The sequence below is a fragment of the Bufo gargarizans genome, chromosome 1 (assembly GCF_014858855.1).
Source record: "Bufo gargarizans isolate SCDJY-AF-19 chromosome 1, ASM1485885v1, whole genome shotgun sequence".
In the NCBI taxonomy this organism is placed as follows: Eukaryota; Metazoa; Chordata; class Amphibia; order Anura; family Bufonidae; genus Bufo; species Bufo gargarizans.
Genome location: NC_058080.1, coordinates 578,081,337 through 578,106,757, shown reverse-complemented (window position 1 = coordinate 578,106,757; position 25,421 = coordinate 578,081,337). Strand labels below are relative to the sequence as shown.

At 44.0% G+C, this 25,421-nt stretch overlaps 1 protein-coding gene across 3 annotated transcripts in view; it reads left to right on the top strand.

Annotated features, from left to right (window-relative positions):
- The window catches only part of LOC122924554 (voltage-gated hydrogen channel 1-like), a 65,460-nt gene that overhangs the window by 28,227 nt on the left and 11,812 nt on the right, over positions 1-25,421 (top strand). For all 3 annotated transcript variants that reach the window (XM_044275773.1, XM_044275775.1, XM_044275774.1), the window contains 2 exons: positions 16,002-16,252; positions 16,452-16,556. In XM_044275773.1, the coding sequence (XP_044131708.1) occupies positions 16,076-16,252; positions 16,452-16,556 (282 nt within the window). In that variant the 5' untranslated portion in view covers positions 16,002-16,075. The remainder of the gene's footprint in view (positions 1-16,001; positions 16,253-16,451; positions 16,557-25,421) is intronic.

The window sequence follows — 25,421 nt, the reverse complement described above, 5'->3', positions numbered from 1 at the left end:
TGTATACAAAACACATTTTTATTGATTCTAAATTATAATCAATAAAAATGTTTTGTATACAGCTAATTTTACTTTCGGTAGTTTTATGAGGCTATGTGTATTTATAGACATTCTTCATCCCTCTCATACACTGCCTTGATATATGGAAATATTTTAACCTTTTGCTAAAGGTTTGACCTGTGGTTAAGTGAAATTGTAGGTATGTTATATGTAAACATCTCCACTTTATTGTAGTACTGCACTCCATTCCTAGTCCACACAGTACGGTGACTCAGGAGCTAACATTACCCCATTTGAAGGTCACCTAATATCCATTTGAAATGTACACTGGCATTATGGTTCCCCTATCTACATTTTACTTGCACTACCTGTAATGATTTCTTCTATCCTGGACTATATATCCAACTTCTGCCAGTCAGGGGCTGTAGTGGTCACGTGCTGTAGTTGGACAGCATCACTGCTCAGCACTGCACCATGGTGCTGGTAATAAACCCAGCAGTGACCACATGCTGGTCACTTGTAAATAATGACCGGGAGGACCACCGGAACACCAGCGCTGGTTGTCCCATTGATAAAATTCTCAGTATATTGATTATATTATAGGTCTTCATTGGCCAAACCCACCTCCAATACCCCCACCCCCAACTTCAACTGTTTGTGTTGTTGTGTGCTGGACATGCATCCCTACAATAGGATAGTTTGTGATGGCCCGCTGTCATTACAGTATAGTGTCCCTATCGATGACTTTTAATGCTGCAGGAGTATAAACAATGGTCCAGATAGGGGCAGTGAGGGAACAATGAGGCATTCTAAAGGTATATACTGTATGCTAGTAGGCCCATGGAAGCTCCTATAACAGAGGTATCTGGATTAGGGCTCATGCACACAACCGTTGTTTGGGTCCACGTATCGAATGCGGACCCATTCACTTCAATAGGGCTGCAAAAGATGTGGACAGCACTCCGTTCTGGGGCCCTGCAAAAAAATGTCCTATTCTTGTCCATTTTGCAGACAAGAATAGGAATTTCTATCTTGTGCCTTGTGTTCCGCAAATTGAAGAACACACACAGCCGACATCCTTGTTTTGCGGATCCGCAATTCGGTCGTGTGAATGAGCACTTGCACTACTTCACGCAGGTATTGTTCTCCACGTGTAGAAAGTTGGCGCTCAAAAACCCTAACCCTATTAACTGAACAATAATTTAGTAATAATCATGTTAAATGATTCCCTTCTCGTAGTATGAGAGTACATCTGCCGATTTATTATTATTATTATATTTTTTTTTTTTTTTTTTTTTTCCCTCACTAACTTTCAATCAGAGCTGAACCCGGACATAGTCATAATTTCACCCAGGCAGCCCCCCTGATGTTAGCATAAGGGCATTTCATGCTCCGATGCTCTCCCTTGCCCTGCTCTGGATCACAAGGTTTCTGCCCAGCAGTGTATTCGGTGATGTCACCAGCTCTGATGGGTGGGCTTTAGCTCTGCCCTAGCCGTTTTACAGAAGTCTCCGCCTGACAGCCCTATGGAGAGCCCATTTCCTCACTGGCAGAAAATGCCTTTGCCCTGCATGACTTAGCGCAGGGCAAAAGAGAGCATCGGAGCATGAACTGCTCCGATGCTCAAGTCAGGGGTGTTGCCTGTGTGAAAATGGGGATGTGTCCCACCCCTTTAGTATCTATAGATTGGTCCTTCAGCAATTCCCAATTCAGCAATTTATTTTTTGTAAATTCTTTATTTTTCATGAATAAAGCAAAGTACAATAACCATCTAGAACAGTGATGGCTAACCTTGGCACTCCAGCTGTGGTAAAACTCCCAAGATGCCCGCCTTGCTTGGCTGCTCTCAGAACTCTGTAGAAATAAATGGAGAATGCTGGGAGTCGTAGTTTCACCACAGCTGGAGTGCCAAGGTTGGCCATCACTGATCTAGAACATTGTTGTAACAAAAGTACAATTTTGTCAATACAAAATTACATTGATTGTACAGTCGTGGCCAAAAGTTTTGAGAATGATACAAATATTAGTTTTCACAAAGTTTGCTGCTAAACGGCTTTTAGATCTTTGTTTCAGTTGTTTCTGTGATGTAGTGGAATATAATTACACGCACTTCATACGTTTTCAAAGGCTTTTATCGACAATTACATGCCATTTATGCAAAGAGTCAGTATTTGCAGTGTTGGCCCTTCTTTTTCAGGACCTCTGCAATTTGACTGGGCATGCTCTCAATCAACTTCTGGGCCAATTCCTGACTGATAGCAACCCATTCCTTCATAATGACTTCTTGGAGTTTGTCAGAATTAGTGAGTTTTTGTTTGTCCACCCGCCTCTTGAGGATTGACCACAAGTTCTCAATGGGATTAAGATCTGGGGAGTTTCCAGGCCATGGACCCAAAATGTCAACGTTTTGGTCCCCGAGCCACTTAGTTATCACTTTTGCCTTATGGCACAGTGCTCAATCGTGCTGGAAAATGCGTTGTTCTTCACCAAACTGTTGTTGGAAGAAGTTGCTGTTGGAGGGTGTTTTGGTACCATTCTTTATTCATGGCTGTGTTTTTGGGCAAATTGTGAGTGAGCCCACTCCCTTGGATGAGAAGCAACCCCACACATTAATGGTCTCAGGATGCTTTACTGTTGGCATGACACAGGACTGATGGTAGCGCTCACCTTTTTTTTTTCACCGGACAAGCCTTTTTCCTGATGCCCCAAACAATCAGAAAGAGTCTTCATCGGAGAATATGACTTTGCCCCAGTCCTCAGCAGTCCATTCAGCATATTTTCTGCAGAAGATCTATCTGTCCCTGATGTTTTTTTTGGGAGAGAAGTGGCTTCTTTGCTGCCCTTCTTGACACCAGGCCATCTTCCAAAAGTCTTCGCCTCACTGTACATGCAGATGCGCTCACACCTGCCTGCTGCCATTCCTGAGCAAGCTCTGCAGTGGTGGCACTCCGATCCCGCAGCTGAATCCTCTTTAGGAGACGATCCTGGCGCTTGCTGGACTTTCTTGGACGCCCTGAAGCCTTCTTAACAAGAATTGAACCTCTTTCCTTGAAGTTCTTGACGATCCTATAAATTGTTGATTGAGGTGCAATTTTAGTAGCCACAATATCCTTGCCTGTGAAGCCATTTTTATGCAACTATTTTCTTGCAGTTTTACACACTGTGAAAAACCATGTGATGTGTGCAGGATTGCCTGTACTTCATCTTTGAGAGTTATGTTCGGCTCCCTTTCCTATGAGGAGATGAAAGTAGGTCTCGAAAAGGTTTGTGGAGTGATGAGTAAGGAGTAGAGTTTTCGCACTTTCCTTGGTGCTAAGAAACCAGTAGATAGAACAGTTTCAAAGGAAGTAAGTTGCCTTTTGAAGGAGAAGGCCTGTAAGAATCTCTCAGCTACTCTCTGAAAATGTGCTAAATTAAGCTGGTTAATAGGTAGATATTGTAGCAGGTCTTGTAGCTTTTTCTCGCAATGGCTTCCTGCTGAGATGAGCGATTAGCAACAGGGATATTTTTAAACTTTTCCCAAAAATCTGACTATGGTGAATCAATGTTGGTAATGGTATTTCCTTTGTAGTAAAATGTGCAAATCTGGATTTCCCCTTGTCTGGCTTGGGTTAATTGACAGGTCTATATTAATACACTGTAGGGTGGATCCTGTCAGTCTAGCCAGGCAGGAGAAGTCAGTGGGGAGCCACCCTGATGACTAGTTTCATGCTAGCATTTTGAGATCTGGCAGGGAACATTCCAGATCGCTGTCCAACCCCCATTTACTGTAAGTGGCCTGACAAATACCGCTGTGTGCAGTGGCTTTCATCCGGCTGCTCCTCAGCATGTTTGATGGGTTGCCTATTATAGTGAATGGGGTTGATGGTTGTTGGGTAGCATCCAGACATGTCCGGCAGGCTACTCCCTGCTAGAACAGCCTGCCATTGATGACGAGAACTAGTGTGACACAAGCCTTATCTGCTGTGGGACATATGTATATCTATATCAACTATTTGTGCCGTACACGTCGGTTTGTAACAATGAAGTGAAAAATGGGTGCAGCTTACTGCTTGGCCAAGATTCAGAGACATTTGTGAACTGTAACTGATTGCAAAACTGTTGTGTAACTGCCTGTAGGTGGGTGGCATACAAATGAAGAACCATCTCTTCACATGTTTAAAGATGTGACAAATGTATCAGCATTGCATGACATTTGACAAATTTTTCTTAATTCCTGAGTCCCTGCTGTCAGGGTGCTGCCTGGTAAGATTAAACAGTAACTGCATTGATGATCCAGAGGCTCAGAAAGCTAAAGGATCGGTGATGACGTCTCTCGCAGGTCCTGCACCATCTAGTAAAGGAACTGTACAGAGAATGGTGTAGTTCCCAGGTTATGCTGTTTTCACACTTTCGGCAGTGTGATCCGACGACTAAACTGCTTGCCGGAACTGCCTGCCGGATCCACCAATCTGGATGGGACTGAAAACATTTGTGAGACTCATCCGGATGCTGATCGGTCTCACATTCGGACAGACTGATCCGTCTTGCATCTTTTTTCACATTTTTACCGGATCCGGAAGGACTGATCTGGCATTCAGGCAAGTCTTCAGGTTTTTTTTTCACCAGAGATAAAACCGTAGCATGCTACGGTTTTATCTTTTGCCTGATCAGTAAAAATCGCAGAACTGAAGAACTCCTGATGCATCCTGAACGGATTACTCTCCATTCAGAATGCATGGATATATGTCTGATCAGTATAGAGCCCCTGTGACGGAACTCTGCCGGAAAAGAAAACCGCTAGTGTGAAAGTACCCTTAGGAAGGTGCAGCTCCCAGGACCTGTGATGACCCCTCATCACAGGTCCTTCACTCCCTGACGGCGCAGATGAGAACTGCAAGAAAAGCTCTTCATTGAGACTAGAGTGGACTGGGTAGAAGAAGGTCCTTCCCTTTTCTCTCCATGTGCGCCTCCCCCCCCCCCCCCCCCCATGTGCTCAGAAGATGTATGCCTCGTTGATTCTCATACATCAGAAGTGCCACATTCTACATTTATAACTGAGAAGTACCTTGTACCTCACTCATATAAATGGTATTGGAGACTACTACAACTACTCATGTACCTCAGTGACCATCCTGTATAACTGTCCACATATAACCAAACTCCCTGCATCTATTATACCTTGTACCTCACATATCAGTACACTGCTGTATATACTATATATCTGTACACACTGCATTTATTATACGTTTTACCATGTGACCTGTGATGTCGCCCCCTCCTTTTTACCCACTCCATTCTACCTTGTACCAGATGGCTCTCCCCCTCCAACCTCTGTGCTTCTGCCCTGCAAGTCCCAAACAGAGGTGAGACCAGGAGCATGGCTACCCTGGAGGCAGGGGAAGCTGCTGCAACGGGGCCTGAATTTAGGAAAGGGCCCAGGAGGCGGACAAATGGATTTATTTTCAGGGCCCAGGGAACGGCGAGTATGGTGCTCCTAGTCCTGGCACTGGTATTACTCACTGCCTCATCTTCTCTGAGCACCTGTGTTGCACTAACTTCTGGCAACTCGCAGATTCAGGCCGTGTGCGTAGGAGCTGATGTTGTGCGACGTCAGGTCACAGTGTAGTGTGTGCCTAGACATAGTGCTGCACAAAAAAATGAAGACTCCCAATTTGGTCCGGTCTGGGGTCTACTTTAAGGGGGGGAGGCCCATTCAAAATTTGTTGTGGGGCCCAGTCGGTTCTAGTTACGTGCTGGGTGAGACATTTAAATGAAAACAATGCTGCCGCCGGTGGGGGAGGGTTTGTCCGGGAACAATAATGCTGGGTATATTGTACTTCGAAGGGGGGGCTGGGGAGGTATTTTGTGCCTCTTCATGGTATGTGTTTTTGTTAGGGAGGGGCCAGCGTGGGAAAAGGGAGGGGCCATAAATGGGTTGTGGGTGGTTCTGTGTATGGGACATGGGGGCCCTTCGATCTTTGTAGAAATAAATTGCACTTTAATTGTATTATATTATTGGAGTGCAGCAATTTTTTTCTTCAATTACTGTCATGGCATTCAGAACTTTTATAGTACTGACCTGCCTAAGCCCACAGTGGTCAACAGCTCTGCAAGAGAGACGAGTCTGATGCTGCCCGAAACCAAACTCTGTCTCCACATGACTGACCTCCCTGCATATGGATTTAGATGGGTGTTTTTGTGGTATTGGCAATATTCTTTATTTGAAATAAATGACCAACCACAGTCTTTATAATGTATTGCAGAAAGTGTTGAAAAAGGAAGTGGAACAAGAACAGACTTTGGTGCAATGTTTATGAATGTGGAACAGTGTGTGTGTGTGTGTGTGTGTGTGTGTGTGTATATATATATATATATAGCAATCTGCATATACATGTAGGGTTTGTCTAAGTTTTTACAAGTGAATCTGATCGGCATGGGTCCGACATCCCACTGGTCAGCGGTTCTGCAGCTCACCAGTGTGTACTAGACGGAGGTGATTACTGCAGCACTGCTCCCCCTAACATGAAGAGGGGCAACAATGCAGTTATCTGCTCCATTCACTACACACTGGCCATAGCTGTATAGTTTCAGCTCAGACTATTTCAGAACAGCCGATCAACGGGATGAGGGAGACAGGGGCGGACTGGGAATTTAAAGTTGCCATAGAAAAAAAAAAATGTGGCCCCCATGCTGCAGGTGGGTCCAAATCGACAGAAGACGGTGCAACACAAGTGCGCAGGGACAACAGAAGTAGGTGGGGCCAGCAATACTGTAGTGCAGATCAAAATACCGCCCCTGCAGAACCAAATGTCACAGTGCAGCAGAAATTACTGCCGCCCACTACACAGTAAGAAACTGTATCCTCTTCCCGAGGCCAACAATACATTTGAGTTCAGGAGGGCACCAACAGCTGCTGGCCAGGTGCATAAGAGCTTCTACGTTAAAGGGATTGTCTCATCTGAGACAATAGGGGCATGATGCACTCCAGTCCGGCCACCACCAAGCACTCTCCCCATAGAAGTAAATGGCAGTGCATTGTGCATGACTGGCCACCGCACCCATTAATTTCTATGGGCCCAATTGAAATAGCCGAGCAGCTCTCGGCTATTTTCAGCGGCCCCATAGAAATGAACGCGGGGCGACTTCGCATGTGCAGTGCGCCCTTTACCACTTTTGGCGCTCCGTTTAGGAGATGGCTGCAGGTCCCACCGATCGGGCAATGGGGGCGTATCCTAGCTATATGCCTCTATTGTCTCAGATGATGCAACCTCTTTAATTCTGAGAACATCAGATCTTTATGTACCTAGCTGGCAGCTATGATCAGGGTTTGTTGGGCCCCTGTGGCATTGGCCCATCATGAAATTTCCCTATTGGGTCTATAGCCATTCCGCCCCACGGGGGGAAGGGGTGGAGAATGTGTTGAACCCCTGCTGATCAGATGTCTGCAACACTCACCATTCTTTATTCCATCGCTCTAAAATCCAGACACCATAGTGGATACACAAAATGGACAGGACAACAGCTGTTTCCTGGTCCTCTCTACACTGCCCACAGAACATTTACCCTTTTATAGAGTAATTTGAAAGCAGGGAAACTCCCATGCAGACACATTAAAAGAATTTGAAGTAAGTCACTTACTGGCAATAGTAACAGATGCCAAAATGCAATTATTTGGAGTGATTTTAATGTGCCTGCATGGGAGGTTTATCTTTTTAATCATCAATAAGAGGGACTGGAAGAAGTGTGGTTAGCGTCAAGCTGCTGCTCTGTTCATTTTGTGTATCCACTATAGTGTTCAGGCTTTAAGGGGTGCCTGCCATATTGAACATGGTGTCTGAGTTGAAGGTAGCATGGTATAGAACAGGAGAAGCTGAGCAGAGTCCTATATAGTTTTATAGGACAAGATTCAGTTTCTGCATGTATATGTAGCAGGGCTGTGTTGGGTGTGGATAGCAGTGCTGTATCTATAGGTCAGCTGTGTAGCATAGCTGTGTTTGTAAGGTGTGTATGCAGCAGATGTGTGTTTGTAACATGCTGACCTTGACCTCTCCATTTCATTAAACTAACAGGGAAGGTTTAATAAGTAGAAAATATATTATAATTTTTTTTCAAATTTTCTTGTCTAAACCTGCATCTTGTAGTCTGGTATGGAAAATATGATATATATGTGGGCCATAAGAGGGGCACTTGACACCTAATTGTTTTATACTGTAGGGGACCCTGTGGCCCGAACTCAGCAGCTGGGGGGGGGGGGGGGGGTTGAGGGAGAAAGATACCATACCACCCACTCCCCAGTGCAGCGGCGAGAAGTTCCTGCTACTCAGTCAGTGCCCACATTGAAACGCTGTACAGCAATGTACTTTGTGGGTGGTACCAGGTGGGGGTGCCGTCTCATTCAAGCTCACTCCAATGTGCCCTGCACTCGGCGGTGTATCCGTGAGAGGCTCCCCTTTCACTAATCTTCGTGTTTGTCTCAGACTGCATCACCAACCTGTGGCTGACCGCTCCTGCTGCATTCAGCACCCACATGGAAGTGCAGTAAAGGGCTATACAGCGCGATTAGGGCCCTAGCAAGTGCAAGGAGGGTCATGCTTGGCCTCCTGTGCCAAGCAGTTCCTGCTGCCAACTGCAGGGGGCAGGGATTGGGAGGGGAGGATACGAAAGTTAGGCAAACATGCAAAGGAACTTCCGTGTTGGTTTGTCCTGGGTATTTTGTGTAAATGTCTGTCTAACTTTCCATTCAAACTATTATTACTAACTCCACTAGGTAATTTCCGTGAGCATCGATATTTCTATGTACAGATTGCAAAATGACTAGAACAAGAACTCTGCTCTTAAAAGGGTTGTCTCATTTCATCACATAGCATTTATCATGTAGAGGAAGTTAATACAAGGCACTTACTAATATATTATTATCGCCCATATTGTCTCCTTTGCTGGCTTGATTTAGGTTTTTCACGTTTTACACAGCTCATGTCCTTGGTAACAAACGCCCTGTAATCTAGCAACGGTGGCCACACTTGTACACGTTTAGGAACTGACCATCACCACTGATGGTGAAATGCTCCTGCACAACCCATATAATGTTGGTAACTAACCACACATTCCTAGGACCTCAGTGTGGTTATAGGCAGGGCTGTGGAGTCGGTAGATAAATGGTCCGACTCCTCAGTTTTTGGTACTTCCGACTCCTTTGTATTTAATATGCTAATGTCATTACCACAGAACTCCTGGCTAGGAAGCTGCTGCCTTCTCCTTTTGTGTGCTGATCTTCTGCTGAAGATAGGGCAGTGGGAGGGTCCAAGAAGGGGCATTTATTGTAAAACATGATTTCCCTAGTAGAATCCCATAGTCATGTTTAAAGTTTAAGCTAACAATCGAGTATACAAGTTTTTATAGCCTTAGCTGAATGACAGCAGTTTTTCAAATGGTTTACAGCTTCAGTCTTGAACTATTGACTATCCATTTCCTTCACTTATACAAGTGTCTAGTCCTGCAAAAAACATATTTACTTAATCAGTGAGAGGCTAGGTTAACCATGGGTGTTTTGTTCCCTGTAACAGCGGAACACAACACAATGGAAAGTATAAGTATTGCCGCTCCTTAACTGTGCGTTGCGTGCCATATAGTGAAGCATATGAAAAGCATGCTTCTTCATGGTCACTTAACGTGTTCGTTTTGCGGTAACTTGACGCACTGCATGCATTGGCCTTTATTACAGTAGAGAAGTACTGTATTTTTCGCAAAAGTGGGGGAAAAATAGCAGTGCGTCTTATGGGGGGCGAATGCTACGACCGTCCGGTGAATAGGCTGAGAGGGAGGAGGAGCTGGGGGCCGGCATCTGTTTCTGTAATGGCAGCGGGGCCCGGTGCACTCACTGTATTCTACTACACCGGGCCCCGCTCACTGTAGTATACAGTAATCATATCTAACTTGTGGGTATTGTTAAAGTATTCCAATCATCTTAAAAACTTCTTGGCAGTCAGGAGGCCGGGCGGGCGCTCGTAGCGTAGCTCACTACGTCACGTGCCTTCTCCGCCCACTTTATGAATGAAGCAGGCACCGGGCCCCGCTCCCATTACAGAAACTAATGCCGGCCCCCATTCACTACAAAGGGACACTGTTATGGGGGAATCTGTGGATGACACATAAGATAAGATGCTATATATGTGCCACCTACAGATGCCCCCATAACAGTGCCACCCACAGATGCCCCCATAACAGTGTCATCCACAGACCACCATTCGTTCAAAAGCACACCTTTTGGTTCAAAATATTTTTTTTCTTATTTTCCTCCTCAAAAACCTAGGTGCGTCTTAAAGGGCGAAAAATACAGTAATTAATTATAACTTTTTGTGAATTGGGACATTTAAACTTGCTTTTTTTATTTTTATTCCACGGACTGCAGGAGAATGTGCCTAAGGGGTACTTTTACACTAGTGTTTTTGTTTTCCGGTATAGAGTTCCATCCTCGGGGCTCAATACCGGAAAAAAAAATGATTAGTTTTATCCTAATGCATTCTGAATGGAGAGCATTCCGTTCAGGATGCATCAGTTCAGTCCCTCTTATGTTTTTTAAACAGGCAAAATACCGCAGCATGCTGCAGTTTTCTCTCCGGCCAAAAATACTGATCACTTGCCGGAATTCCGGATCCGGCATTAAGTGTTTCGGCAAAACGGATCCGGTCTTCCAGCCTGCACATTGGCAGACATTTTAAAAATGCTAAAAAAAAATAAATAAATTAATACCGGATGAACACCGTAAAAAATTAAAACTGTGATAAATAAACCATTTTTTTTGTCACCTTACATCACAAAAAGTACAACAGCAAGCGATCAAAAGGGAGTTTGCCCACCAAAATAGTACTAATCTAACCGTCACCTCATCCCGCAAAAAATGAGACCCTACCTAAGATAATCATTCAAAAACAGAAAAAAACTATGGCTCAGAATATGGAGACACTAAAGCATAATATTTATTTATTTATTTTAAAGCTGTTATTGTGTAAAACTTACATAAATAAAAACTGTGCTAAATAAACCATTTTTTTTGTCACCTTACATCACAAAAAGTATAATAGCAAGCGATCAAAAAGTCATATGCACCCCAAAATAGTGCCAATCAAACCGTCATCTCACCCCGCAGAAAATGAGACCCTACCTAAGATAATCGCCCAAAAACTGAAAAAAAAACTATGGCTCTCAGAATATGGAGACACTAAAACATGATTTGTTTTTTGTTTAAAAAATTATATTGTGTAAAACTTAAATAAAAAAATAAAAAAGTATACATATTAGGTATCGCCGCATCCGTGACAACCTGGTCTATAAAAATATCACATGATCTAACCTGTCGGATGAATGTTGTGAATAACAAAAAATAAAAACCTGTGCCAAAACAGCCATTTCTTGTTATCTTGCCTCACAAAAAGTGTATTATAGAGCAACCAAAAATCATATGTACCCTAAACTAGTACCAACAATACTGCCACCCTATCCTGTAGTTTCTAAAATGGGGCCACTTTTTTGGAGTTTCTACTCTAGGGGGGCTTCAAATGGGACATGGAGTAAAAAAAACTGTCCAGCAAAATCTGCCTTCCAAAAACCATATGGCATTCCTTTCCTTCTGCGCCCTGCCGTGTGCCCGTACAGTAGTTTACGACCACATATGGGGTGTTCCTGTAAAGTACAGAATCGGGGCCATAAATATTGAGTTTGGTTTGGCTGTTAACCCTTGCTTTTGTAACTGGAATTATTTTTTATTAAAATGGGAAATCTGCCAAAAAAGTGAAATTTTGAAATCGTATCTCTATTTTCCATTAATTCTTGTGGAACACCTAAAGGGTTAACGACGTTTGTAAAATCAGTTTTGAATACATTTTTGTGTGGTTTCTATTATGTAAGCCTCACAAAGTGACTTCAGACCTGAACTGGTCCCTAAAAAATTGGGACCAGTTAATTTCTGAAAAATGACAAGATTTGCTTCTTAGCCTTGTAACATCCCCAAAAAATAAAATATAATTCCCAAAATGATCCAAACATGAAGTAGATATATGGGGAATGTAAAGCAATAACTATTTTTGGAGGTATTACTATCTATTATAGAAGTAGAGAAATTGAAACTTGGAAATTTGCAATTTTTAACACATTTTTGGTAAATTTGGTATACGGTATATATTTTTTTTTTTTATAAATAAAATGAAATTATTATTTTTTTTACTTCATTTTACCAGTGTCATGAAGTGCAATATGTGACGAAAAAACAATCTCAGAATGGCCTGGATAAGTCAAAGCGTTTTAAAGTTATCAGCACTTAAAGTGACACTGGTCAGATTTGCAAAAAATTGCCAAGTCCTTAAGGTGAAATGGGGCCGAGTCCTTAAGGGGTTAAATACGATAATAAGATAGATATTCCCTGAAACAAGTAATGCATACAGTACAGACCAAAAGTTTGGACACACCTTCTTATTCAAAGAGTTTTCTTAATTTTCATGACTATAAAAAATTGTAGATTCACACTGAAGGCATCAAAACTATGAATTAACACATGTGGAATTATATACATAACAAAAAAGTGTGAAACAACTGAAAATATGTCATATTCTAGGTTCTTCAAAGTAGCCACCTTTTGCTTTGATTACTGCTTTGCACACTCTTGGCATTCTCTTCATGAGCTTCAAGAGGTAGTCACCTGAAATGGTTTTCACTTCACAGGTGTTCCCTGTCAGGTTTAATAAGTGGGATTTCTTGCCTTATAAATGGGGTTGGGACCATCAGTTGCGTTGTGGACAAGTCAGGTGGATACACAGCTGATAGTCCTACTGAATAGACTGTTAGAATTTGTATTATGGCAAGAAAAAAGCAGCTAAGTAAAGAAAAACGAGTGGCAATCATTACTTTAAGAAATGAAGGTCAGTCAGTCCGAAAAATTGGGAAAACTTTGAAAGTGTCCCCAAGTGCAGTCACAAAAACCATCAAGCGCTACAAAGAAACTGGCTCACATGCGGACCACCCTAGAAAAGGAAGACCAAGAGTCGCCTCTGCTGCGGAGGATAAGTTCATCCAAGTCACCAGCCTCAGAAATCGCAGGTTAACAGCAGCTCAGATTAGAGACCAGGTCAATGCCACACAGAGTTCTAGCAGCAGACAACTGTAAAGGGGAGACTGTGAATCAGGCCTTCATGATAGAATATCTGCTAGGAAACCACTGCTAAGGACAGGCAACAAGCAGAAGAGACTTGTTTGGGCTAAAGAACACAAGGAATGGACATTAGACCAGTGGAAATCTGTGCTTTGGTCTGATGAGTCCAAATTTGAGATCTTTGGTTCCAACGATCTTTGGTCTTTGTGCGACGCAGAAAAGGTGAACGGATGGACTCTACATGCCTGGTTCCCACCGTGAAGCATGGAGGAGGTGGTGTGATGGTGTGGGGGTGCTTTGCTGGTGACACTGTTGGGGATTTATTCAAAATTGAAGGCATACTGAACCAGCATGGCTACCACAGCATCTTGCAGCAGCATGCTATTCCATCCGGTTTGTGTTTAGTTGGACCATCATTTATTTTTCAACAGGACAATGACCCCAAACACACCTCCAGGCTGTGTAAGGGCTATTTGACCATGAAGGAAGAGTGATGGGGTGCTGCGCCAGATGACCTGGCCTCCACAGTCACCGGACCTGAACCCAATCGAGATGGTTTGGGGTGAGCTGGACCGCAGAGTGAAGGCAAAAGGGCTAACAAGTGCTAAGCATCTCTGGGAACTCCTTCAAGACTGTTGGAAGACCATTTCAGGTGACTACCTCTTGAAGCTCATCAAGAGAATGCCAAGAGTGTGCAAAGCAGTAATCAAAGCAAAAGGTGGTTACTTTTGAAGAACCTAGAATGTGACATATTTTCAGTTGTTTCACACTTTTTTGTTATGTATATAATTCCACATGTGTTAATTCATAGTTTTGATGCCTTCAGTGTGAATCTACAATTTTCATAGTCATGAAAATAAAGAAAACTCTTTGAATGAGAAGGTGTGTCCAAACTTTTGGTCTGTACTGTATATACACACAGATATAAAGAAAAATCCACCTGGATAGGCGAGATATAGTGGTCAATCCAAAATACCTATAACAATAATAACCTATAGTAACAGACTGCTACAAATGCATAACAGGATTGATAGTTTTAAGCCAGCTGAGTGAGGGTCTGGGTAGGGGTGTCCCTACCTAACTGTGGAGTACCTACCCCAAAAAAGGGCGACCCCACTCAATCGATGGCTCACCCTAATGTGCCCTGTATGCCCCTACAAAGACCAAATAAATGATAATAAAATACGTCCCGACGCGTTTCCCCATTTCATTATCCTTTATTTGGTCTTTATAGGGGCATACAGGGCACATTAGGGTGAGCCGTCGATTGAGTGGGGTCGCCCTTTTTGGGGCGGGTGCTCCACAGTTAGGTAGGGAGACCCCTAGTGATATTTAGGGTTATACCTACCCAGACCCTCACTCAGCTGGCTTAAAACTATACCACCTCCGCATCATTTAGTTGTCACCGGCATCAAGGTGAAAAGGAATCTTCAATCATTGACTACTAACATCCTCTCATCTGTGATCACCACTATATCACACCTGGGTACTGTGAGTAACTAGCACATGGCTGCCAACAGTTCTATCAATCCTGTTATGCATTTTTAGCCGTCTGTTACTATAGGTTTATTATTGTTATAGGTATTTTGGATTGACCACTATATCACACCTATCCAGGCGGATTTTTCTTTGTGTGTATATATATATATATATATATATATATATATATATATATATATATATATATATATATATATATATATATATATATATATATATATATATATACATTACTTGTTTGAGGGAATATCTATCTTATTATCGCATTTAATAAATGTTATATTTTAAGGGTAATTTACTTCTGTGACCATTATACTTAAATCTAGAAAAACTGCCTCCAAGCAGTAGAAAACTGGCTTGCAAGATTCTAGTGATGGGCAAATTGGTAATTACCAGGGCACTGGAAAGAAACATTGGCTCCTTCAATGGAAGAGGTAATTTCCACTATCAATACCACTTGGCAATATGAGAGGGCGTTAACTCCTTCTATCTTGTCAACAAAATATCTTAAGAATAAATTACATTTGTGGTCTAGTGGCACATTTAACTCACAACCCCAACATATGGCAACGTCTACTGTTCTATTTGGTCTTCAGTCTGATTGTCTCATACTTATGAATCTTACTGATATAATGCAAAAACCGAGTGTTCACTGATCTATTTTGTTGTTGTGGTTGTCGCTTGTTTGTTCCCCCCCCCCCCCCCATCCTTAGTTATTACATTAAGGATGTTTTGCATACACCAGTGGTACAACATTAGTTTAAACAATCTAGATTATTGTCAAGCTTTCCATATTGTACAATTAGGTGTTCAACCACTAATAGAGTGTTAATCAGGTCACACCTCAGTGGCCACAAACGCCAATAGGTCAGGATACCAGGTTGGCTACATCCAAGCGGATGTCCTGGAATTCGTCTACAATGGAAAAACGATGTACACCTTTTTCCATTATCTGTCACATATGACTGTGTATCTGGTGTGTTTATTGTCATCCCGGCGGCTGTGTCCGCTACTTTTGCTTAACTTTTGTCTTATAAAAACTATTGGATCTATAATGTCGCAGGTGTAACCTTTTTAACTGCAAATTTTATATACAGTGTTTTTTTTTGTTTTTTTTTTTGTTTAATTGTCAATCGATCAGCTTTACTTTCCCAAAAGGGAACGTGGTAAGGGGGCGTGGCTAAGTCTTCCAGTGCAAATGAAGCCGGAAATCTGAGCTGTCATAGATTTCTGCTTTATTTGTCGAGATGCGTGCCTTGTCACCAATGTGGTGCATTTTTTTTTTTTCGGCGGCTCAGGGGATATTGAGACCAGCACAGTAAGCCACATTAAATCTTCCCCTGTGTGTTTTGTAAATGTGGACATTCTTGTCTCCCAGATCTTAGATTGGTGTAAGCGTACATCACATCAGTCCTGCTGCTCAAAGTGATGAACATTTAGCTGCTGACAACCATGTCCAAGTACCTGAAGCATTTTACCTCTGTGGGTGACAAACAAAATCAAAGGCAGTGGAACGTGGATGAAGAGAAGCAGCCGGAAGAAGAGCCTCAGAAGACGCCCCATCCATTTACCGCTTCATACTCCTTCAGAGATGCTTTAAAATGGCTTTTTGGTAGCCACAAGTTTCAGGTACTTTCTGTATAGACTTGTCACCATCTGCTTACAAATCTATTTTGTAGACTATTTCTGGATACGCAGTTCTGATATTGTAGGTTATGGCTAATATAGCCTTATACTATACATTAGCTATTGGCTGCTTCCTTTTATTTTCCCTTTTGCACTGTAGTGGTAACCATCTCACCATGCTATTTCACCGTTGTTTTTACAGATTGTCATTGTGTGCCTGGTTATTCTGGATGCTTTATTTGTTCTTATCGAGGTACTTTTGGACTTGGAATTATTGCATGACAAAGTTGACCACATTGTACCAGAGGTAAGACAGAACTTTATTTTCAAATGTTTGACAAAAAAACTTTGGTATAAGCCTTAAGCAGCATTAAGATTGCATAAGTTTCAGGGTACCTACCTGCACACCACGATGCAGATTACATGCATAATTTTAGCAATAGTATAGCAGAGTATGTACACCACACTTTTTTTGTGTGTAAAATATATATATATACGCACGCCCCTGGTAAAATGTCAGGTTTCTGTGATGTAAAAAAATGAGACAAAGATAAATCTTTTCAGAACTTTTCCACCTTTTTTAATTTGACCTATAAACTGTACCACTCAATTGAAAAACAAACTGAAATATTTTAGGTAGAGGGAAGAAAAAATATAAAAATAAAATATGGTTGCATAAGTGTGCACACCCTTAAACTAATACTTTGTTGAAGCACCTTTTGATTTTATTATTTTATTTATTTTGGGGTATGAGTCTATCAGCATGGCACATTTTGACTTGGCAAGATTTGCCCACTCTTCTTTGCAAAAACACACCAAATCTGTCAGATTGCGAGGGCATCTCCTGTGCACAGCCCTCTTTAGATCACCCCACATATTTTCAATCGGATTCAGGTCTGGGCTCTGGCTGGGCCATTCCAAAACTTTTCTTCTGGTCAAGCCATTCCTTTGTTGATTTTAGATGTATGCTTTGGATCGTTGTCATGCTGAAAGATGAAGTTCCTCTTCGTGTTCAGCTTTCTAGCAGAAGCCTGAAGGGTTTTGTGCCAATATTGACTGTTCATAATTCCCTCTAGCTTAACTAGGGCCCCAGTTCCAGCTGAAGAAAAACAGCCCCAAAGCATGATACTGCCACCACTAGGCTTCATTGTGGGTATGGTGTTCTTTTGGTGATGTGCAGTGTTTTCCCTTATGCCCATGACGGCACCCTTGAGAGACCGCCTCCATCCAGGACAGGAAACAGGAGGGGCACTGCTCCTATTCCACCAGTTCCTGTATCCTGTCCTATAGATGGGACACTTTTGTGGAGAGCAAAAGATTAGGCTGCAGGTCCCCGGAATACTCTGAATGGGGGTTACCTTGGTTCGGCGTAAGTCTCCTCTAGGAGCTGCCTGGTAAGTCTGGATTCTGCCTTCTGGATCCTAGAACTCTTTCGGGCTGGTGTTCCTGGGCAGTCCCAGCGGCACTAGGAGGTGTGGCCGCCACGCCGGAGCTTCCTGGTGGTGTTTAGAAGGTCCAGGGTCTCCTCTCCGGCTTTCCTGCCTGGGTGCATTACGTGGCGGAGAGAGGCAAAACTTCTGGTGTTTGGAACGCACGCAGAGTGCATTCCGGAAGTGGGGGAGGAGTTCTCCTACTAAAGGCTGCACGGGACCACCAGCAGGGACCCGACCTAGGGATTCAAATGGTCCCTTAAGCGTGCGGTCAGAAGGAGACCAGCCAGCCTACAGGAAGACTTGAATCTACTATGGAAAACGCTCTATCCTTGCCTTTTACCATGGAGGATGAGAGCAGTCAGCACACCGACCCACAGGAGGGTCACAAAGTTAGACCGGTACCCCTGATTGGGTAAGAGTATCTTTCCTAGCTTTTTCTTTCGTTAAGTTTTTAAAGGGGGTCTTTTTTTCTTGTCTCTATTTTTAGACAATTAAGGAGGGCCCTAGAAAGGCTACCTCAAAGACCAGAGGGAAAGAATGTGCTGGAGCTTGCCCCTTCCTGGTCAAAAAATGTTATGTCAGCATTGTGTCGACAAAGTGATGGACAGACTAACAGGAGAGGTACGATACCTGATGGTAGCAAAAAAACGAACAATCAGGCAGGGAATGGCTGTTTTGGGCAGATTGACTTCTACGATACCTGCAGTCAATTGGAGCCAGTTTCACTCCAGACCCCTTCAATGGCAGATCTTGAAGGAATGTCAAGGTGCTTTCTCCCTGCTGGATGCACCACTCACACTCGCCCCTCCTTACACTGGTGGCTGAACACTTTAAATCTGTCTCAAGGTCTCCCTTGGAATCCGCAGGAGTTAGTAGTCATCACCACAGACACAAGTCCATTCGGCTGGTGTGCCTATTGTCAGGGAGATTTCCGACAGGGGGTATGGAGAACAGTGGAGAGTCAAGACTCTTAAAACGTGAGAGAACTCAGAGCAGTTCTTTTTTGCCCTAAGACGATTCCTACCATTATTTCGGGGAAAGGTCTAAAATCTTTCACAGACAACGACACGATCGTATCCTATATAAACCGACAAGGAGGGACCAGATCAGAGGGTCTTATGTCCTTGGCTGCAGACATTTATTCCCTAATCATACCTTGCGTTCCATTTATCAAGGCAGTACATCAAAAGGGAACAGAAAACAAATTAGCAGACTACTTAAAGAGGACCTTTCACCAGAATAAAACTTCTAAACTAACTATAAAGGCATGTAGAGCGGCGCCCAGGGACCCCCCCCCCCCCCCCCTGCACTTACTGTTATACCTGGGCGCCGCTCCGTTCTCCCGTTATAGCCTCTCAGGCTATGAGCTGAGCGCTGTGATTGGCCAGCGCTGCAGCATGGGAGAAGGAGGCGCCGGCAGGTACCCCTGGGTGGAGCCTAACTATGAAGATACCGGAGGCAATAACGGGAGAACGGAGCGGCGCCCAGGTATAACAGTAAGTGCAGGGGGGTCCCTGGGCGCCGCTCTACATGCCTGTATAGTTAGTTTAGAAGTTTTATTCTGGTGAAAGGTCCGCTTTAAGCAGAAATATTTTGGACCAGGGAGAATGGTGTCTAAATCAAGAAATCTTCAACCAAATAACTCTCACCTTTTGGGACTGTCCTCAACTGGACCTACTGTATTTGCAACCAGGGAGAACAGGAAATGCAAACTATATTATTTTCCTTAAAGTCAAGACTCACCAACAGGGATAGATGCCTTCTCCCTCCCTTGGCCAGATCAACTCTAGTACGCAAACCACCCCTGGGTTAGGAGATTCTCTTAAAGCAATCAGTAGAATCAAACCGGTAGTCAGACCCTCGGTTCCCCCCTGGGACCTTAACCTAGTCCTGACCAGTTTGATAGAACCTCCTTTTTGAACCTTTACAGGACTTATCTATGAAACTTCTATCTTTTAAAACTGCCTTCCTGGTAGCGATTTACCTCAGCCAGACATGTGGGGGAAATTTCCGCCTTCTCAACATCTCCGCCCTATACTAACATCTTGGATGACAGACTAGATCCCTCTTTTCTTCCAAAATTAGTATCCATGCTCCATAGAACCCAAGACATTGTGCTTCCCTGTCTGTGCCAGAGTCCAAAGAATGAGAAGAAGAAACTCCATTGTTTAGATGTGAAAATATGTATCTCATTACCTAAAAGTCACAAGTCAATGGAGGAAAACCTCTAGGCTTTTTGTTCCATTCGGGGGGGGGGGGGGGGGGGGGCATTACGTTGGCCTATTCCTCAACGGGAAAATCTCCTCCTGCTGAATTTCACCAGATCAGTTTCCACTACTAGGGAAGCATTAGCCCTCTCCGCCCATGAACAGATTTGTAGAGCAGCCACCTGACAGTCTCCATGTACCTTTTTTCGCCATTACAGATTAGATCTAGGCTCCAGAGATCAGCTAGCCTCTGGTAGGAAGGTCCTCCAGGCCGTATAAACCCCCCCCCCCCTCCCCCCCAATAAGATCTCTCAAGGATGCTGTCATGGGCGTAAGGTAAATTTAAGATTACCCTCACAGGTAATCACTTTCCATGAGCCCATGACTGCACCCGAGATTTATTCCCGCCCTATCAAAAAATTTATATATATATATACACACACTCACCTAAAGAATTATTAGGAACACCATACTAATACAGTGTTGGACCCCCTTTTGCCTTCAGAACTGCCTTAATTCTACGTGGCATTGATTCAACAAGGTGCTGATAGCATTCTTTAGAAATGTTGGCCCATATTGATAGGATAGCATCTTGCAGTTGATGGAGATTTGAGGGATGCACATCCAGGGCACGAAGCTCCCGTTCCACCACATCCCAAAGATGCTCTATTGGGTTGAGATCTGGTGACTGTGGGGGCCATTTTAGTACAGTGAACTCCTTGTCATGTTCAAGAAACCATTTTTCCAGTCTTCAACAGTCCAATTTTGGTGAGCTTGTGCAAATTGTAGCTTTTTTTTCCTATTTGTAGTGGAGATGACTGGTACCCGGTGGGGTCTTCTGCTGTTGTAGCCCATCCGCCTCAAGGTTGTGCGTGTTGTGGCTTCACAAATGCTTTGCTGCATACCTCGGTTGTAACGAGTGGTTATTTCAGTCAACGTTGCTCTTCTATCAGCTTGAATCAGTCGGCCCATTCTCCTCTGACCTCTAGCATCAACAAGGCATTTTCGCCCACAGGACTGCCGCATACTGGATGTTTTTCCCTTTTCACACCATTCTTTGTAAACCCTAGAAATGGTTGTGCGTGAAAATCCCAGTAACTGAGCAGATTGTGAAATACTCAGACCGGTCTGCCTGGCACCAACAACCATGCCACGCTCAAAATCGCTTAAATCACCTTTCTTTCCCATTCTGACATTCAGTTTGGAGTTCAGGAGATTGTCTTGACCAGGACCACAACCCTACATGCATTGAAGCAACTGCCATGTGATTGGTTGACTAGATAATCGCATTAATGAGAAATAGAACAGGTGTTCCTAATAATTCTTTAGGTGAGTGTATATAATGTGGTATAGGAGCAATGCCCCTCCTTAAGAGGTCAAGTTACTGTTTTCTGTCTTGGATGGAGGTGGTCTCTCAAGGGTGCTGTCATGGGCTCATGGAAAAGTGATTACCGGTGAGTGTAATCTTAAATTTTGCGCCAAACATATTTTTTGTAATTATGGCCAAAAAGTTCAACATTGGTTTCGTCAGACCATAACACCTTTTCCCACAGTCCTTGCCAGATATTCCTGCAGCCAGAGGTCGCAATAATGCCTGTACAAGCGTCATAAACGCCTGTTCAGGCCATTTTACTCCCTGGAAAAAGTCTAAGGCGTACCGATGCCCATAGCAGCTGTTACCCATAGCAACCGGCGACGGCCTGTTCTGTAATTAGAGGAAGCAACCACAGTCTGTTCATAAGTCACAGTCTGGCAGATTGGCACTGTTCTGGGGGTAATGTGGCTGATGGGGTTATGACTTCCGAACAGACTGTGGCTGCTTCCTCTAATTGCAGAGCAGGCTGTCTCCGGTTGCTATGGGTAACAGCTGTACTGTACTCCTGTCCTCCATGACGCACGCTGCCTGCACATAAGGAGGCTGCTGCCCCATGGGCCTTCAGGGCCTAATATGGCTGGTACTGTTCTGCCTGGGGGTAACATGTCTGGCCCATGTGATGGATGGCAAACCCCAGTGACCAGCGGCACAGAAACGGCAGCAAAAATTTAAGGGATTGTCCCAAGATCAACACTATCCATCCTTAACCCAGAGAGCACTAGAACATGGTAACCAAGGTGGGGCCCCCAGCGATCATGTACTTGAAGGGGACAGGTCTGTTTTAGTAAAAACTTGCATTTCCCATGCAATAACAACTCTGAAGAGTCAATTCTTGTGACTCTCTATATTGTACCATTCCTCTATTATTCCTACTAGAACTTATGAACAAATTGTTAGTAGTCTGCAATAAAGGTCCAGCGGGGGGTTACCAGTTGACAGCACTGGTTTAATAATATCAGGCTGTGCAGTGGCACCCCCATCTGGACCTTCACTGCAAACTGCTAGCAAGTCATTCATAACTAATAGCAGAAATAAGAGGATTGGTGCAACATAAGGTTATAAGAATAGATGCTCCAGGATTGTTATTACATGGGGGGGTACAAGTAGTTTCCGAAACAGACAAATCAGGAGAGGTGAGGTGGTGCCGACCTCTCAGAGCAACAGTGACTTCACTGGTGGCGACCCCCCCCCCCCCCCTCAGAGCAACAGTGACCTCACTGGTATCGACCCCCCCCCCCCCCCCCCTCAGAGCAACAGTGACCTCACTGGTATCGACCCCCCCCCCCCCTCAGAGCAACAGTGACCTCACTGGTATCGACCCCCCTCAGAGCAACAGTGACCTCACTGGTATCGACCCCCCCTCAGTGCAACAGTGACCTCACTGGTATCGACCCCCCTCAGTGCAACAGTGACCTCACTGGTATCGACCCCCCCCTCAGTGCAACAGTGACCTCACTGGTATCGACCCCCCCTCAGTGCAACAGTGACCTCACTGGTATCGACCCCCCCTCAGTGCAACAGTGACCTCACTGGTATCGACCCCCCCTCAGTGCAACAGTGACCTCACTGGTATCGACCCCCCTCAGAGCAACAGTGACCTCACTGGTATCGACCCCCCCCCCCCCCCCTCAGAGCAACAGTGACCTCACTGGTATCGACCCCCCCCCCCCCCTCAGAGCAACAGTGACCTCACTGGTATCGACCCCCCCCTCAGAGCAACAGTGACCTCACTGGTATCGACCCCCCCCTCAGTGCAACAGTGACCTCACTGGTATCGACCCCCCCTCAGTGCAACAGTGACCTCACTGGTATCGACCCCCCCTCAGAGCAACAGTGACCTCACTGGTATCGACCCCCCCCCCCCCCCCCCTCAGAGCAACAGTGACCTCACTGGTATCGACCCCCCCCCCCCTCAGAGCAACAGTGACCTCACTGGTATCGACCCCCCTCAGAGCAACAGTGACCTCACTGGTATCGACCCCCCCTCAGTGCAACAGTGACCTCACTGGTATCGACCCCCCTCAGTGCAACAGTGACCTCACTGGTATCGACCCCCCCCTCAGTGCAACAGTGACCTCACTGGTATCGACCCCCCCTCAGTGCAACAGTGACCTCACTGGTATCGACCCCCCTCAGAGCAACAGTGACCTCACTGGTATCGACCCCCCTCAGTGCAACAGTGACCTCACTGGTATCGACCCCCCTCAGTGCAAAATTGTCTAAATTTGCTATTTATGTATGGAAGACAGTTCTAGAGTACTAGTAATGGTTTCCCTGCATAAATGGCAACCCCTTAATTTTATGTAGGCCTTCGTATTAACTATTTAAATTACTGTAACTTTCGTACTCCTCATCGGCTAAAAATACTCCTCAAAAATGGTAAGAGTATTTTTACTCTTCCATAAAAAAATGTGGCGCAACCTCTGCCTGCAGCTCCTTTAATGTTGCTGTAGGCCTCTTTCTCATTATTTTTTTTTTTTTTTTTATTGTCTTTTCATCAATTTTTGAGGGACGTCCAGTTCTCGGTAATGTCACTGTTGTGCCATATTTTCTCCACTTGATGATGACTGTCTTCACTGTGTTCCATGGTTTATCTAATGCCTTGGAAATTCTTTTGTACCCTTCTCCTGACTGATACTATTTAACAATGAGATCCCTCTGATGCTTTGGAAGCTCTCTGTGGACCATGGCTTTTGCTGTGGGATGCGACTAAGAAAATTTCAGGAAAGACCAACTAGAGCAGCTGAACTTTATTTGGGGTTAATCAGAGGCACTTTACATGATGGCAGGTGTATGCGTGTATGCTGACTCCTATTTAACATGATTTTGAATGTGATTGCTTAATTCTGAACACAGCTACCTACATCCCCAGTTATAAGAGGGGGTGCACACTTATGCAACCACATTATTTTCTTCCTTTTTTTTTTTTTTTTTTTTTTTTTGCTTTCTTCCCTCCACCTAAAAGATTTCAGTTTGTTTTTTTAAATTGAGTGGCACAGTTTCTAACATTGAAGGTGGAAAATTCTGAAATTATTTCTGCTTCCGCTTTTTTATTTTTATTTTTTTTTTTTTTTTACATCACAGAAACCTGACATTTTAACAGAGGTGTGTAGACTTTTTAGTTTCTCTCTTTTTTATATATATATATATATATATATATATATATATATATATATATATATATATATATATATGGAGTGCAGAATTATTAGGCAAATGAGTATTTTGACCACATCATCCTCTTTATGCATGTTGTCTTACTCCAAGCTGTATAGGCTCGAAAGCCTACTACCAATTAAGCATATTAGGTGATGTGCATCTCTGTAATGAGAAGGGGTGTGGTCTAATGACATCAACACCCTATATCAGGTGTGCATAATTATTAGGCAACTTCCTTGGCAAAATGGGTCAAAAGAAGGACTTGACAGGCTCAGAAAAGTCAAAAATAGTGAGATATCTTGCAGAGGGATGCAGCACTCTTAAAATTGCAAAGCTTCTGAAGCGTGATCATCGAACAATCAAGCGTTTCATTCAAAATAGTCAACAGGGTCGCAAGAAGCGTGTGGAAAAACAAAGGCGCAAAATAACTGCCCATGAACTGAGAAAAGTCAAGCGTGCAGCTGCCAAGATGCCACTTGCCACCAGTTTGGCCATATTTCAGAGCTGCAACATCACTGGAGTGCCCAAAAGCACAAGGTGTGCAATACTCAGAGACATGGCCAAGGTAAGAAAGGCTGAAAGACGACCACCACTGAACAAGACACACAAGCTGAAACGTCAAGACTGGGCCAAGAAATATCTCAAGACTGATTTTTCTAAGGTTTTATGGACTGATGAAATGAGAGTGAGTCTTGATGGGCCAGATGGATGGGCCCGTGGCTGGATTGGTAAAGGGCTCCAGTCCGACTCAGACGCCAGCAAGGTGGAGGTGGAGTACTGGTTTGGGCTGGTATCATCAAAGATGAGCTTGTGGGGCCTTTTTGGGTTGAGGATGGAGTCAAGCTCAACTCCCAGTCCTACTGCCAGTTTCTGGAAGACACCTTCTTCAAGCAGTGGTACAGGAAGAAGTCTGCATCCTTCAAGAAAAACATGATTTTCATGCAGGACAATGCTCCATCACACGCGTCCAAGTACTCCACAGCGTGGCTGGCAAGAAA